The 15,765-nt window shown below is 43.2% G+C and overlaps 1 protein-coding gene across 7 annotated transcripts in view; it reads left to right on the top strand.

Annotated features, from left to right (window-relative positions):
* The window catches only part of LOC119742545 (F-actin-monooxygenase MICAL3-like), a 65,970-nt gene that overhangs the window by 31,425 nt on the left and 18,780 nt on the right, over positions 1-15,765 (top strand). For 4 of the 7 annotated variants that reach the window (XM_038218561.1, XM_038218562.1, XM_038218563.1 and 1 more), the window contains exons 9-20: positions 488-824; positions 1,579-1,726; positions 3,405-3,607; positions 4,027-4,205; positions 4,627-4,848; positions 5,789-5,987; positions 6,726-6,817; positions 7,324-7,462; positions 8,385-8,496; positions 9,603-9,736; positions 9,868-12,552; positions 13,126-13,310. In XM_038218561.1, the coding sequence (XP_038074489.1) occupies positions 488-824; positions 1,579-1,726; positions 3,405-3,607; positions 4,027-4,205; positions 4,627-4,848; positions 5,789-5,987; positions 6,726-6,817; positions 7,324-7,462; positions 8,385-8,496; positions 9,603-9,736; positions 9,868-12,552; positions 13,126-13,310 (4,635 nt within the window). Of the gene's footprint in view, positions 1-487; positions 825-1,578; positions 1,727-3,404; positions 3,608-4,026; positions 4,206-4,626; positions 4,849-5,788; positions 5,988-6,725; positions 6,818-7,323; positions 7,463-8,384; positions 8,497-9,602; positions 9,737-9,867; positions 12,553-13,125; positions 13,311-14,482; positions 14,495-15,765 lie in introns of all 7 variants that reach the window. The other 3 variants (XM_038218557.1, XM_038218558.1, XM_038218560.1) reach the window with 1 other exon arrangement.

The raw sequence follows: 15,765 nt of genomic DNA on the forward strand, positions 1-15,765 counted from the left end.
AGTGTACACAAATGTACCTAAGCATAAGTGCTTAGCCATAACATTGCTTAAGAGTGCCTCAGAGGGGAGTCAGGTTGGCGTAGCGGTACTTTCCTTGCCTTCCACCGCTGTGACCCAGGTTCGAATCCCGCCTGGGCCAATATGTGGATTGGGTTTTCAGTCCCTGCCTGATTCCGTGGGTTTTCCCCAGAATATTCTTCTGGGTTTTTCCTCCCACCCCTAAAACTGTAACTTCTTCTCATTGTCTTCTCTCCACAGGTTTCTTCAGGCTTGCGAGCTACAGTGCCTAGGGCGCTTTTGAGGAATCCTTGGTTTCATCACCAGAAATGATTAATAATAATAATAATAATAATAATGTTTGGCATTTTACCACTGAATGCAAAGTTCAGCCATCTAGTGTGCTCGATTATTATGGAAAATCCCTTTTTTGTTCTTGTGCACTATCCTGATGTCTAATATGCTGATGTTCCCATGCATCTCTGTCCAGCCCTTTTGGCCGACAGGTTCAGGTTGCGCTCGTGGTTTCCTTGGCGCCTTGGATGCCGCCTGGATGGTACGCAACTGGTCCTCCAACCAGTTGTCTCCTCCTGAGGTGATCGCCGAGCGGGAGAGCATCTATCGTCTTCTGCCCCAGACGACCCCGGAGAACCTGAGCAAGATCTTTGAGCAGTACACCCTTTCGCCCACCACGCGCTACCCGCACGTCAACCTCAAGGCCGCCGCGCCACACGAGGTGCTGCATCTGTACGACACTGACAACGAGGATCTCAAGAAGAAATGGGAGAAGATTGTCCAGACGGAGAAGCAAACTCTCAATCGATCAGGTAAGGTGCTTCATGCCTGTTTAATAGGTAGAACTGTAAAGACAGTTGACTGGAGACCATACTAAATGCGTCGGGACAGGGGCTATCCTTCGTACATCTGAAATTGTAAAGGTTCTGATCGTATGACATCAAAGTACCGCGTGATCATCTATTTTCCCTTGACCGGCCCTTATTGCAGTAGTGTTTGAAGAAGAGGAGCCTTTAGCAGGATTGAGGCTGAATGCATTTTGAGAGGCAGGGCTTTTGGAGGTGGTGATGATTGTCGCTCTGAAGATTTCATAAATGCTCCACTCTTCAGCCATGTCCACTTTTGCGTGGAATTGCGCCAGTGTCTTTTTGTGCCATTGTTTGTGTATTTGATGTACCTTGACCCCGCATCAGAGGTCATAACGAAAAGTATTCACTGGTCCTTCTCTAACCCTTAATGCTAATTGATGAGAGTAGTAAAAAGTAGTAAAGTCTGTCACGAGCCAATATCAGCCCATCAGGCCGGTATTTATCTCCGGTTTCCTTGGCATGAAACGACTGAGAATATTCTATTCCCCCTGGATGGGATGCCAGTCCATCGCAGGTTTAATACTCCCCAGCTAATGCCGGTACCCACTTATACTCCTGGGTGGAGAGAGGCAAGTGGGGGTAGAGTGCCTTGTCCGAGACACAATATACATATATGGCCATCAGGTGGATTCGAACCCTTCACCCCCCAATTGATGAGAGTGTTAACTATTTCTTGCTTGTTCATTGCTTGCTGTAGGGTCCATAGTGAGGGGTAGTAAGCTCTTGATGTGGTGCCAACGCGTGACCGACACCTACAAGAACGTACGCATAGAGAACATGACAACGTCGTGGCGTAACGGCTTGGCCCTGTGTGCAATCATCCACCGATACCGGCCACACCTCATGTAAGTTATCTGGTCATTGTTGATGTGAACAGCGCCCTCTGGTGAGAGGAATGGTTGATCTGGTAATGTGCAAACTGTGTTTAAAAATGATTTATTTGTTTACCGTGCCACAAATTGAGGTATTTGCCACATCGAGAAATGATGTCTTACAGGGATGAAACTTTTCAGATTTTAATCGGAAATCCGACTTTTTGAATTTTCCAACGAAATGTCCGATTTTTTTACAGTGTGTCCAAAGATTTTTCTCACATAATGTCATTTTATTTCAATCATAATTTCGAAGAAAAGTCGATGAAAAGTCGATGGAAATGGCACGTTAAAATCATCGCGAACGTAGTTTTAATCTCTTTCACCAGTCGTTATTGGAGTGTTTCAACGATAGAAACACAGGGCATAACACTGATCGGAACCTTCTCCGGCTGGACAAAAGGTTAAACATTGACAGGTGACATGGAAAAATCACTGTGTCGCACGTGCGTGCGAATATGCAATGGGGTAGCGTACGTACCGCATTGTACCGTCCGCGCCGCTAGCACATGGCCGGTCGGGAACGGGTAGCCTTGTGAACATTCCAGTGGATAAAATCATTATGTTGTGCGATTTTCGGAGGTTTCAGATTTAGTTGTACAACATGCAATGCTTTAAAAATCGTGATGATTATCTCGAGGATAGCGAAGAGAGCATTAGCGAAACATTTCACTGGCATTTGTTGGAAGAGAGACGATAATGCCTGATTTTTCCCCACGTACGAATGCAAGTGGAGTAGTGGAGTTGTGGTTGAATCATGGACATGATTAAGCACCATATGTGCCCTTGTCTTTCGGACTTTTCCCTCAACTTTATCAAGTAAGAAGTGAACTTCTTTATTGATGACTCCATTACTCCAACCATAATTCAGGTGTTTTATGCAATGAAAACACTGACCATTTTCTTTTCATCGTAAAATTTTGTTTGAATCGAAAATAAAGCAGGAGTAGATGTCCGGAAATTGGGCATGAAGTGTATTGTACATGTACATGCATGTACATGTGTGTAACTGCAGCGCGGCCCAAATTTCGGACACGTATTTTTCTTCGGCCTATTTTCCGATTTTTTGGCCATATGCCAGTTTCATCTCTGTGTCTAGTGGGTATAAAGCATGTGCATGATTTGTTATGAGATGTAACAAAACTGTCACTTTACAATGTACAGTATGTATTTGATCAATAACTTAGTGATGTGGATTTGGAGAGTATTTGCTTGTTCCGCAAAACGCTTTCAAGGGCTGATTTTACAGAGACCCTGCTGTCTGAAATGCTACCAAAACAAATTATAAGTTGAAAAATTAAAAAATGTTGCTAATTAAAAAAATCACTTGTTTCAAATCCTACCTCCAGATAATCCTGGTAAAAGGTTTCTTTTTATGAACTGACTTTTGGCAAAACTAATTCCTTTTGAAATTCATTTACAAATTTTCTCATTTGCCTTTGACTCCACTCATAGATCTTCATTCCCTTTCTGAGGAAGACTAAACTGTTACCTAAAAATGCACTTGTTTCGCATCCTACCTTCAGAAAATTATCAGAATTTTGACTCTTGTCATAAAGATAAAATGGTTACTGACTTTGGGTAAGCTAATTTCCATTCGAAATTCATTTACAAATGTTCTCATTTGCTTGATACCTTTGACTCCACACAGAGATTTCCATTCCCTTCGTGAGGAAGACGTGGTGCAGAACAACCAGCTGGCCTTCGATTTGTCCGAGCGAGAGTTTGGAATCAGTCCCACGATGACCGGCAAGGAGATTGCGGCGATGGATGCCCCGGACAAGCTGACCATGGTGGCCTACATCTCCCGATTCTACGACCTCTTCAGGGACGAACTACCTCCTCCTTTGAAACGTAAGAAGGGAGACTTTGGTAAAGCCAGTTTGTAGTGATACGGACCACTGATCTCTATATACTGACTGGATAAGTGCCGAACCGCAGAAAGAACTTATTTTGAAGCCATATTGGGGAGACACGCCAGTGTTCTAAAAAGGAACAACTTGCCGTCTTAGATCTGTTCTCAAACACTGTTTTTTGCTTTAGTAACATCGTGGCTCACCTTTTGTTCGCTACAGTTCACAGTGTTTTAAACGTCGTGGTTTGCATTTTTTAGCGTCGCAGGTCACTTTTTTGTGAGGTTTGGGAATATAATCACAGCAGAGACTTGTTGCAAAGCTGAGATCTGATGGGGTCAAAATATGCCCCTTAGCTATGAGAAGATAGGAATTCCCCCTTTCATTTCTTTGGTTGCTGATTTGCTTGTCTGCCCGCAGCCAGCCTGGCCAAAATTGAGGAGGTGCCCACCCACGCCAAGTCGCCGGTCGCCAAGTCCTCGTTTCTCTCCAGAATCTCAAACAAGCTCCGGCACAAGAAGTCTCACCATGGCAACAAGGAGAACGAGGAAGGGCTGAGCCCTGTCAACGCCAAGAGACCCAAGATCAAAGAAACACCGGTAAAATAAGACTAGTGAATATGACACAATAAAAGCAGCTTTTTCCGAGCCGAGGGGAGTGTGGCCTAGTGGTTAGGGTTCGTGACTCATGATCAGAGGGTCAGGGGTTTGAATCTAGCTGCTGGTCATATTTTGTGTCCTTTGGCAAGCCACTTCACCCCCACTTGCCTCTCTCCACCCAGGAGTAAAAAGGGGTAACAGCATCAGCTGGGAAGTAACCTGCGATGGACTGGCATCCCATCCCGGGGAAGTAGAAATATTCTCAGTCATTTTATGCTACTGAAATCGGAGATAAACACCGGCCTGATGGGCCACATTGGCTCGTGACAGACTTTACTTACTACTTACTTTTTCCGAGCCATATACATATCCCGTATGCGTACCCTTTCTAATGGTCCCTAATGACTTGCTTGTCTCGCAGGAGGAGGCTTTACAGAAAATCCGCGCCGCAAACGTGGAGGCCCGCATGAAGGAGCGAATCCTTGAACAGACCAACGCCAGGCAGGCAAGCAAGGCCATTGACGCGTCGGAGTTCCCCGCGGGAACCAACCGCGTCAGTGGATTGGCTGAGCAACTCACGGCCCAGTTCCGCACGCTCGCCGGTCTGACCGTGACTGATGACAACAGGCCCATCAACAGACCTGTAAGTCTTGATTTGCAGAAAAATTTCTAACAGTAAGCTTAAAGACGTATAGGATGATTTGCATTTATCCCAAAAAAATAATCAAAATATTATTCAAAAACTTACTCAGATTAAAGATCGTACTGGTACTGAACACCTCGTGAAATAATTCTATCACGTTTGCTGTCATTTAGGAGAAATCCAGGAATGTAGGTGATTTCCGACGATCTGTCAATGGACTGATTTTTGGAAATATTTAAAAGCAGTCCTGATGATTTGAGGCATGCGATCACACCCCCACACCATCGCACACCTAAAAGCTTCCCGAGAAGTGTGAATAATTGCACGCCTGAATTTCCCAGGACCACAGATCACACACCTAGAAAACCACACACCTAGAAAAAACACACACCTAGAAAAATCCAGGTGTGCCTTTTTCCACACGCCTGTGATTTTCAAATCAGAAGGACTGTAAAAGTGCTATTGACGAAATCTCGTATCGTGATCAAAAGGTTGTGCATGGTCTTTCACTGTTTTCTCAAAACGTGTAATATCCGCTGAGCTGAAACCAAAGCATTGGAAAACAGTTGGTACAAATTACAGAAAAGTCGGGGAAAATAGACCTGGTAGTTATGGAGGAGTTAGAGGATGTGAAAAAATTCCCACATAGTGGCATGATAGTACAGTTGCCTGAGAACATTTGAGACATATTTAAATAGTTTTTTGAGAGATCCCAGAAATTGGGGGATCCAAGTTTGATTAGTAAGAACCTGCATACCAGAGACTTGATTTTCACACATGATAATCCGAGTTGGCTGCCAGCACTGTATACAGTTCAAGAGCAGAGCCTGTCACAGAGCCTATCTGAAGGTCAAAGGCGGCTGTATCTTGATTCTCAATATCTTACATTGCATTTAGGTCATTCTTTAAATTTGGAGTCCACTTTAACATTTCTCATCAGAAATTAAAACCCTTTGAGCCAAGCAAGACTGGGAACAGCGATGTATGCTTCTTCTGTGACAAGCGTGTGTACGTCATGGAGAGATTGAGTGCAGAGGGCCTGTTCTTCCACCGAGACTGTTTCCGCTGTCAGCACTGCGAGACGACGCTCCACGTTGGCAACTACGTGTTCTCAAGAGAAACGGACGGCAAATCCAAGGGTGGGTGTTAAGCCTTTTCTGACCCGGCCCACTTCATGTCGGACTGCAAAGAAGGAAACAAATAAAGCATTTTTAGCAAATATAAATTAAGCAGTACTAGTGGTTAGGGATTGTGCCTCATGATCAGAGGGTCAGGGTTCGAATCCAGCTGCTGGTCATATACATGTATGTTGTGTCTAGGGCAAACTACTTCACCTCAACTTGCCACTCTCCACCCAGTGGTATAAAGGGGGTACCGGCATTAGCTGGGGAGTAATCTGCGATGGACTAGTATCCCATCCAGGGGGAATAGAAATATTTTCGGTCTTTTCGTGCTGAGGAAACTTCAGATGAACGACGGCCTGATGGGCCAGATTGGCTCATGACAGACTGTAAAAAGTCTGAAGAACACCAGTTAGTATCTGTGCACATACTATGGCATTTGTTGGTTGGTGACGTGTTCTTGCCAAGGTTCCAACAGCAGACAAGACCTGCTGAATCTCAATGAGATAGGCAATATCGTTTATTGCATTTGTTTGATTCAATTTTAAACTTTACTGTGGGATTCTGTTCACTCAGTAGCGATCTTAGTGGCCGTCATTTTGTTCCAAATTAGGGATGCCACTGAAACTGTATGCTGTCTATAGTTATTTTGATAAGTGCATACATATTTCAACAACCTTGTACATGTACATGTGTACCCCATTCTTGTCAGGTCAATCAGTGATTATTACATAATGCTTTGGTTTCTCTCAACAGGCAAGTTCTTCTGCCGAATCCATTACCTTGCCACTCTCGGCAAGGAAGTACCCAGGGGAAACAGAAAACGACCACTGGATGAGGTGGATCATGTAGGTTTTATTCATATATTTCAGTTTATTTAAATTCTACTTTGGGGGGGGGGGGGTATATGAAAGTGAAATGTGGGTTAGCACATCCGTATGCACTCTGTATCAGGGATATAATCGAGAGTTCATCACCAGTCCATCACAAATAAATCACAAGTCCGGTCACGAGTAACAGTGGATGAACAATAACAAAGGAATGCCTTTGTCAAAGATCATGTGAATAGCTTGCGAATTGAATTGGGACTGGAGGACTTGCGATGGACTGGCAGGGATTTGTCATGTACTAACTATATCGCCGCTCTGTGTAGGGATGAAAGATTAGCTGATGTTCGAAATAATCTGTCAATAATTATCGCAAAAAGATTGTTCAGACCAGCAACGATTGTTCGTCTAAAAAATACGTCCCAAACCTTGGATACACCTAACAAAAAATCCAATCCCAAAATAAATTGTCCAGTGATTTGTAATCGCCCTTCGGTATTTGATCAATTTTCTTATCCATGTTCCAGCCTTCGTTACCCAAGTCACCTGTTATCACAACCATTCCTGAGGACAGTGAGATTCCAGCCAGCGTTCCTACCCCCAAAGACGTCAACCTGCTCTCGGAGCCAAGCCTGAAGCGATACCGCGCCACCCCGGAGCGCATAGGTGAGATGTCCTCTCTCTAAAGGCATATAGGATCTTTTTCTTTTTCATGCATTGTGTCCGTTTCCAATAATAGCATTGCTCAAAATCCAAATAAGAATGTTCTAAAGTTTTAGCTCGGTAGATATTACACATGTTGTGAAACCTGAAAAACCGTGCAAAACCTTTTAATCACAAAATATGGTTTTGTATATAGCACTCTTTATTAAAAAAAACAAATCAGTCAATTGACTACTCTTTGGAATCGCCTGTGTTTCTTGATTTCTTCGAAATGACAGTAGGGCTGTCGATTTACGAATAGTTTAGTATCAGTTATTCGAAACTGCATTAGACCAAATATTAGAAACTCACCGATCAAGTTTTACCCGCGCCAGCTGCAACTGTGTGCCATGCCGGTCAAAACTTGCATACAAAGCGCGTCCGTTAAAATTTGCGTGTGGCCGTCGATGTTATGGGCAGCTGATCAACATTTGTGCATGCCTGTCGTAGTATCAAGATTATCATGTGTACATTGTACATATTTTAAAAGTAATTGACTTGATGGTGTATTAAAAAAACGTGAAATCTGACAATAAAGCGATGCAACTTTACGATATATTAAAATAACATCACAGTTGTGTGATCTTTGAATATTCAAACCGGCAAAAAGCTATTTGAATATTTGGTTGATGACAGCAAACCAGACGGAATAATTCACAGGGTGTTTTGTTCATGTACTAGTACAATTTTTATTCCAAGTAAGCTTTTTGATAGTGATGGTAGTTTACTTTTGGGATAAATGCAAATTATCCTTTATAATACCCCATGAAAATCAAAGTGTGAAGGATGTTCCATCAGTCTCCTGCGCAGTGGTACCTAATCTAAACTGACGCCATCCAATTTATTTCAGCCTATCAATTTTTTCCTGTCCCAATTTTTCTATCAGAGCTTGAAAACATGAGGGCGTGTATAGCGGCCGGTGATGTCGAAGTCACGGAAGAAGAAATAGCCAAGTACAACCTGGGTACCTCATTGGTAACCTCTGGAGAGGAGGATGAGTAAGTACTTCCTGGCATTTTTTTTTAGACTGATTGGCTGGTATTTTGGACATATTTGGTGAAAGTTTCATGTATATATATCCATTGTACCTTTTTGAAGAAAAGCACTAGCAAAGAACACACGCTAAAAAAAGACTCTGACCACTGTTCCGTGGTTCAACAAATTGATTGAAATTGTGCAATGATGCGAAGCAGTGTAATATCAAGTAAAAACCTAGTCATGGTGACTGACTCACTTGAAGTTATTGACACATTAAAAAAAAAGAAGAAGGCAGAACCAATTCCGTGTGCAGACTGGAAAATGAGCCACTTCAATGAAAATGGCATAACTCCTCACCACAGCCACTAATTTGAAAAATTCAAAATTCCTGCGGAAGACAAGGTAATAACCATTCATATGAAACACTCAGTTTTTTTTTTAATATAATCTATTTGCCACAAAACAAATGGTGAACTTGGGTCCAGATCATTCTGACTCACCCTGTAAAGCCTGGCACCACCTAAATTTTTACCAGATAAGGGGCTGTTCATTTGTGGTACTCATACATGCTTGAACATAACTTTTACATTGCATTTACATGTACATGTAGTATCGTCATCGGCACCACGAACTGACACTCAGTTGGGCGTTAGTCCGCTGCACGCGCGTATTTTAATACAGAACCGGGTTATTTTGGGTTTCACGAACTGACATCCTCCACATGCGGCTCTTTTAGAGTGCACCTCGTACATTTTCGGTTTCACGAACTGACACTGACCTTAGTTTCACCAATTAAAATGATTTTAAATTAATTTTTTCTGTAAATACACAAGTATACGGATAAATTAAATTCGTGTAAAATCTTTCAAACCGTTTCTCTCCATTCTATATTGCTGCATCATGCTTGGGTGTCATTTCGTGAAAACGAAAAGCTTGCTATATTGTGTCAGTGTCGATGGGTGTCAGTTCGTGAAATTGACATCGTGGATTACATGGTTTTCACGAACTGACACCCCACTTGGGTGTGAGTGTCAGTTCGTGGTGCCGATGACGGTAGAATTATGTTGTAACTTCTTGTGCTTTTTTGTATGTGGCATATGTGCCTTTTCTGTTTTCTTATTTGCAGGTCCTCAGAGAGTGATTCAGAACTGCGCGAGGAGAGGTCTGGCTCTATCAAGACCTTGGAAGGAGAAGATGATGATACTGATGATGACGAAGACGATGATGATGATGATGATGATACTGATACTGATGAGTATAGTAAGAAAGAATTATTTAAAATGTTCTGATGACCAACCTTGTAATCACAGGAGTGACAGTCAGAATTATTAAACCTCTTTGTATACACTGTTGTGTAATGTTTTCCTGTTATTTTTTTCTTGAATATTCAGGCTCGGATTTTGATTCCTATGATGAGGAGGATGATAGTGATGAGGAAAGTGACGAATGCAGCGACGAAGATGATGATGACGATGAAGATGAGAGTGAACAGAACGTCGCTCAGAAGGAGGAGCCGCGCTACAACCACGTCTCAACTGTGGTCAGTCTCAAACAGAAGTGGTTGGACGACATGAAGGCCCCGGCCATGAAACCCTGGCGTCCGCCGGAGGAGATCCTGGCCGAGCAACAGCGGGAAGAAGAAGAGCGGCGGAAGGCTGAGGAAGCCAGGCTAGCTGAGGAGGAGAGGATGAGGGAAGAAGAGAGGCAGAGGCAGGAGGAGGAAGAAAGACGAGCCAAGGATGAGGAGGAAGCCAGGAGGTTGCAGGAGGAACAGGATCCAGTGGCAAAGACACCGGAAGCGCCAAGGCCCCCCATGCTGCAGAAGAGCGCCAGCAAGCTCAAGATGAACCTGGATGCCTTGTCGCAGCAGTATGCGGATTATGAGGAGGAGTCCAACACACCAGCTGTTGTAAAAACCAACCCCGAGGGACTTGTAGGGCTGACGGACGATGAGAAGGCAGCATCGATGCAAGGAACAGAGATGGGTTGGGACGAAGGAACTGAAATGAAAGGCGATTGGTTGCTAAGTGGCGAGGAGGAGGATGAAGTTAGTTCGGAAGTATCTGATGATGAGGACTTGTCGTCGGATGAAGTCTTCGAGATGGGAATTGATCAGCCATCTCAGAATACATCAAAGGAAACTAACAAAGCAACTTTTGACGAAGATGGTGAAATCATCAAGAGTCCGTTGTTTCAGAGTGAAACACCAAGCACCTTGCCAGACAGGACTTATGGAAATGCACATAAATATAGAAATACTGACAAGCAAAGTGACCCATTTGCCGAGGAAGACACGCGGCCACGGACAGCTTCTGGATTTTCTGACTCTAGTTTTACAATTTCCACTCCCAGTGGTTCCTTCTCGTCAATCTCTATCATAAGTATGGATAGTTTACGTCAGGCGGATTCTAACCCTGTAGACTTTGTGGATTCTCCTGGACCGGATGCAAAGGAGGAGACCATGGAGCTCGATTTGACTGTGCAGGCGGCAGAGGTCTGCACACCCAAGGCTTCAGTGGCTGATGGCAACGGCCTGGATCTTACTGCGGAGTCCGCTGAGGTCTTCCATGATGCTGTGAGTGCAGACATGGAGGATATTGAGCTAGATATGACAGTGGAATCGGGAGAAGTAAACTCTCAAAAGACGGAAGTGTCTGTGGATGAAGTTGATTTAGATCTTTCAGTCATGTCTGGTTACCAGCAAAATGAAGCTGTGCCTCAGCTGTCTCCAGCGAAGGAACTTGAGATCTCCGATATTGGAGTCGACATGGATCTAGTGGCTGAGGCTGAGGCTGAGGCTTCCATTAAGAATGGGAAGATTGAGTCGGAAACTGTGCCTCCAGTGCAAATGGAGGAAGCATTGAAACCCACCCTGACGTCTACTCCAGACGTCGTGCCGTCCACCAAGATACGGGAAAACGGAACTGCTGCCAGTAGTGCACAACCTGCTTCAAAGGAAAAGCCAAAGTACCGTCCCATGTATAACAAGAGGGATAGTGGACCTAGACTGGTCATGTCCAGGTCATTTTCAGACTCTTTCAAAGAGATACCAGCACTGGATGTCATTAGAAATGTTTCCAAGGTGGAGGAAAAGGAAGCGCTCTCACCAGACCAGAATGCAAATACCAGTAATGGTGTAGTCTACCGTAACAAAAAGAAGCTCTTACCAGACCGGCCTGATTCCCCAACAGACTATGTTGTCCCTGAAGCCGCGATACGACCAACGTCAATAAAAATGGACACACTTTCCGAGAAACGGGAAAGAACTTACTCGGGCAGCACAGCCCGCGACAAGGTGGTTAGGAAGAAGGGAGGGGGCTCTCCACAGAAATTGTCCAAACGGCAGCTACCTAAAGTGCCGTCCCAAGATAATGGTCAAACAGGTGGGATCACCCCGGAGGATAGAGAGGCTGCAAAGAACATGCTCCGCGACAAGGCAAAGAAGAACCGGGGTTGGTCTAGTTCGGGATCTAGCACCCCCGACGTCATCAGTCCCGTAGCTGTTGCTGTGCAGCCAGCCTGGGAAGCAAATGGATACCCTACAGTTCAGATTCCTCAGGTCAGCAAGACAAGCAGCAGCAGCGACCAGTTCTTCACTCCGGAGACGGAAAACCCGCCCACCTCGGAATACCTCACTGTCTCGCCAGGTGAGATGTCGCCGCTCAGCGACCACTCACCGTCGCAGTTCACCGACGGCATCCCGCAGTCGGAGTCCAAATCTGAGGAGCGGAAGTCGCGTCTAAGCAGGCTGCGAGGGGACATGCGCAGACGGGATGCCTTGCGCAAATCTCATTCGCCAAAAGCAGAGCGCCGGTCTACGGGGAAGAAGAAAAGTAAAGGGAAGAGCAAAAAGAAGAAGTCCAACAAATCCAAGTCAATGTCTTCCCTCAGTGAACTGGAGGATCGCTCTGCAGCTTATCGAGTCGTTGACTCGACGGAGGCATCGGTAGCCTCGCGAGATGAGTTATCAGCCGAGGGTGAATTGGATATTCTGGGAGCAACGGCTGCACCAGCATCAGGTCTACTGGAAGACCTTTCCAAGATCAAATCAACCACAACTCAGCTTCCTAGATTAAGTAAGATTCGTAAACTTATATTTTCAAACCTATGCCATCAATTCAAACTGTGTTTTTCTTAAAGAGTGGATTGTTTGTGTTGCAAATTTAAGAAGAAACCTAGAGAAAGTATACTGATTAATAGAGGTGGGAGGGAACCATATTACCCACAGAATCAGACAAGGAACTAAAGAAAACAGATTCAACATTTCAGCCTAGGTGGGAATAATAGAACCGGGGTAACACAGATTGAAAGGCAAAAGAGAAGAACCACTGTTCAAACATGATTAAATGAATTCTGACACCGTTAAAAAGTCTGTAAGTTGACCGTGGAGCCGGCCCTGACGGATTCAAACTTTGTTTTTCTTAAAGAATGGAATAGCTTGATTTTTGCAAAATTTAGAAGACACCTTGAGTAAGTATGCTCCTTTTTAGAGATGGGAGGGAAACCCTAATGTAGACCCACAGAATGAGACAAGGAACTAAAAAACAAAAGCAACATTTAAGCCTGGGTATGAATCGAACCCGGGTCGGACAAAGAAAAAGTATCTCTACACCAACTTGACGACATGAATTCTTACCCTTACGAAACAGTCCGTAAGCTGACCGTGGATCCGGCCCTGACGGCATCTTTAGACCTGGACGATCTCAGCTCCTCCAGCGAGACGGAAGAAGCCCCCAAAGATGAGGAGGCGATGCAAGAGGACGGCATCAGCCCCGAGACCAAGGGCAAAGGCAAGGCAAAGTCGCCCAAACGGATGTGGGGCAAGCGATTCAAGGTACGTGTTCGATCGTGGTGGAGGGGCCACTTTGGACCTAGAGGTGAAATTTCTTAGACAGAAAACGAAAATTCAAGATGTGATTTTTACATTTTTGTTCTGTCCTTTCATTCTTCATCCACTCTGTCATTCAAAATTTCTTGTTGGCTAGTGGGTTGTAAACATTCAGGGTTATTGTTTTCCGGCATTTAAAAATTGTTTTTTTTGTGCCAATTTCATTTTTTTAATGGCCTATTTGGTATAGGCCTGGAGAACAGGCTTGAAAAATCGAACAAAATTCCACAACTTTTGTAGAAGTGAATGTGTGTGGTTGAAAACATTCAGGGTTATTTTTCACTTAAAAAAAATAATAAAAACCTGGGCCTACTTTACCTTGGTAAAGTCCTGGAGATTAGGCTTGAAAAATTGCAGAAATTTCTGGAATTTTTTTGTGGGAGTGATTGGGTGTGATTCTTTGGTTCTGCCTTCTCATCCAGTATGCATATTTTAAGACGGGCATTGAAAAGTTACATCTTGGAATTCTGTGCACGCTTACTGCACTAGTTGGTGTATGTATGTTTCTCCTGCCATGCTGTAGCTGGTGTATGTTCATATTAACTATGCTTGCTTTTGCTGTAACGAAGGGTTTCCTTATTTTCATACAGTACTCGTTCATTACCGAATATCTCACAAGTGTATTTATTAGCACCTGCTGAAACTGTAGATCACTACGAATGCAGTATTAAGCAGAAATTGGGAAGACATGAAAAAGTGTCCCTTAAAATTCTACGATTCATAGAACAGATGAATTGCAATTTGTTGGAATGCAGAAAAGTTTCCCATTGTGCATGCACGGAAGTTATTCTATTCTGGTGTTTTGTGTGGTCATCTTGTTTTGCACAGCATTGGTATTAGTGAAACTTGAAAACAATCTAAAGCTGTTTTTTATGCAATGCAATTTTTTGTACAAATTATCACTGTCCAATAAAAATCAAAGATAGAGAATATATCTATATTTTTATAGCTTGTATATTTATAAAATAGCATCAAGTGTGTGAATGTATTTATAACTATCAAGTTCATACCTCGTTTTCTAATCACATCACCATATGTCTTGCCATGTGTTTGTTACTATTGCCATGACGGTTGCCTTTCTTAACTGTTTCTTTGTTTTTTACAATTGCTTTTTCCAGAGGTTGAGACAGGTAAAATGCTCAGGGTTTATGATGTCATTTCTCTCTTATTTACCTCATTTTTTTCCCCTTCAAATTCATGGCCTGCTGCGGAAAAACAAACAAGCCTTGAAATTCTTTATTTTATATTATTACTCCTACCGGTAACTGTAACGACATGTCATTTCTGTCTTGACTTCAACATCATCAAAGAAATTCTTTGAACTGTTCTGAAAAATGTCAGAATTTGATTTTCAAAAGAGTCCAATATGTATTTGTTGGCATATTTTGGTGAGTTTAAACGGACGGTACATATTCTTCAGGGAAATATCAGGGAAAATTCAGGGAATTTTGTTTTCGTAAAGGGCAGGGAACCCTGTTCTAATATACGACTAGCTTGTAATAGAGAAAGCTCACTGGAAGAATTTGGCTTGTTTTTTTTTAAGCAGCGGCCTTGCAGATTGGAGTGGAGTTGTAATTGAGTCTTAACAAGTCAACCACAAGTCGTTACGAGGCGGTCAAAATTCAAGACTTGACCAGTCGTATTTCTGTAGACAAAATGTCCAAATAATAATAATAATAATAATGTTGTGCTTACACAGCACTTCACATAATTGAAAGTCCCAAAGTGCTTCGTCTTTCTTCATCATGCCTTTTGACCAGTTTTCTGCAGCAGCTCGAGATCAGCGGAACATGGTCTCTACCTTCACAGGTACCCATTTATACTCCTGGGTGGAGAGAGGCAATTGTAGTTAAGTGTCTTGCCCGAGAACACAAGCGCCATGTTACCCGTCAGGGTTTGAACCCACTTGCCAAGGCACATGAGTCGAACACCATAGCCATTGGACCACAGTGCTCCACAAATACTCTTCTAAAAGGACATTCCTTTGTGATTGTTGCAACTGCAAACTTGTTCTTATTGCTTTAATACTTCCATCATGCAAACTTTCAAATCTTATTTCTCATCATTCATGCCCTGTAATCTGGGACCCGACTGATGTGACTTTTGATGACTACTGATCACTTGTGATTGACTCGGTTACAACTCTGGATTTTGTTGTTGTTGTGTGTGCTGGTCATGAACCTTTGAAAATGCATGAATGCCGTTTTTTTTTAGGTAAACAGTCAACGGCCAATTGGTATGTTTTGACAGAAAACCAATCTCACACAGAACATTTATAAAAAAATGAATTTGTATCTATTTGTTGTATGTTTTAACACTTGTGCTGTCGGATAACATATTTGAGTGAACACGCTTTGATTGAGTTGAATTATAAGATATTTTCTAGGTTCATTTTTGCACC

This window comes from Patiria miniata, unplaced genomic scaffold (genome assembly GCF_015706575.1).
Source record: "Patiria miniata isolate m_02_andy unplaced genomic scaffold, ASM1570657v1 HiC_scaffold_6, whole genome shotgun sequence".
NCBI classification, from domain to species: domain Eukaryota; kingdom Metazoa; phylum Echinodermata; class Asteroidea; order Valvatida; family Asterinidae; genus Patiria; species Patiria miniata.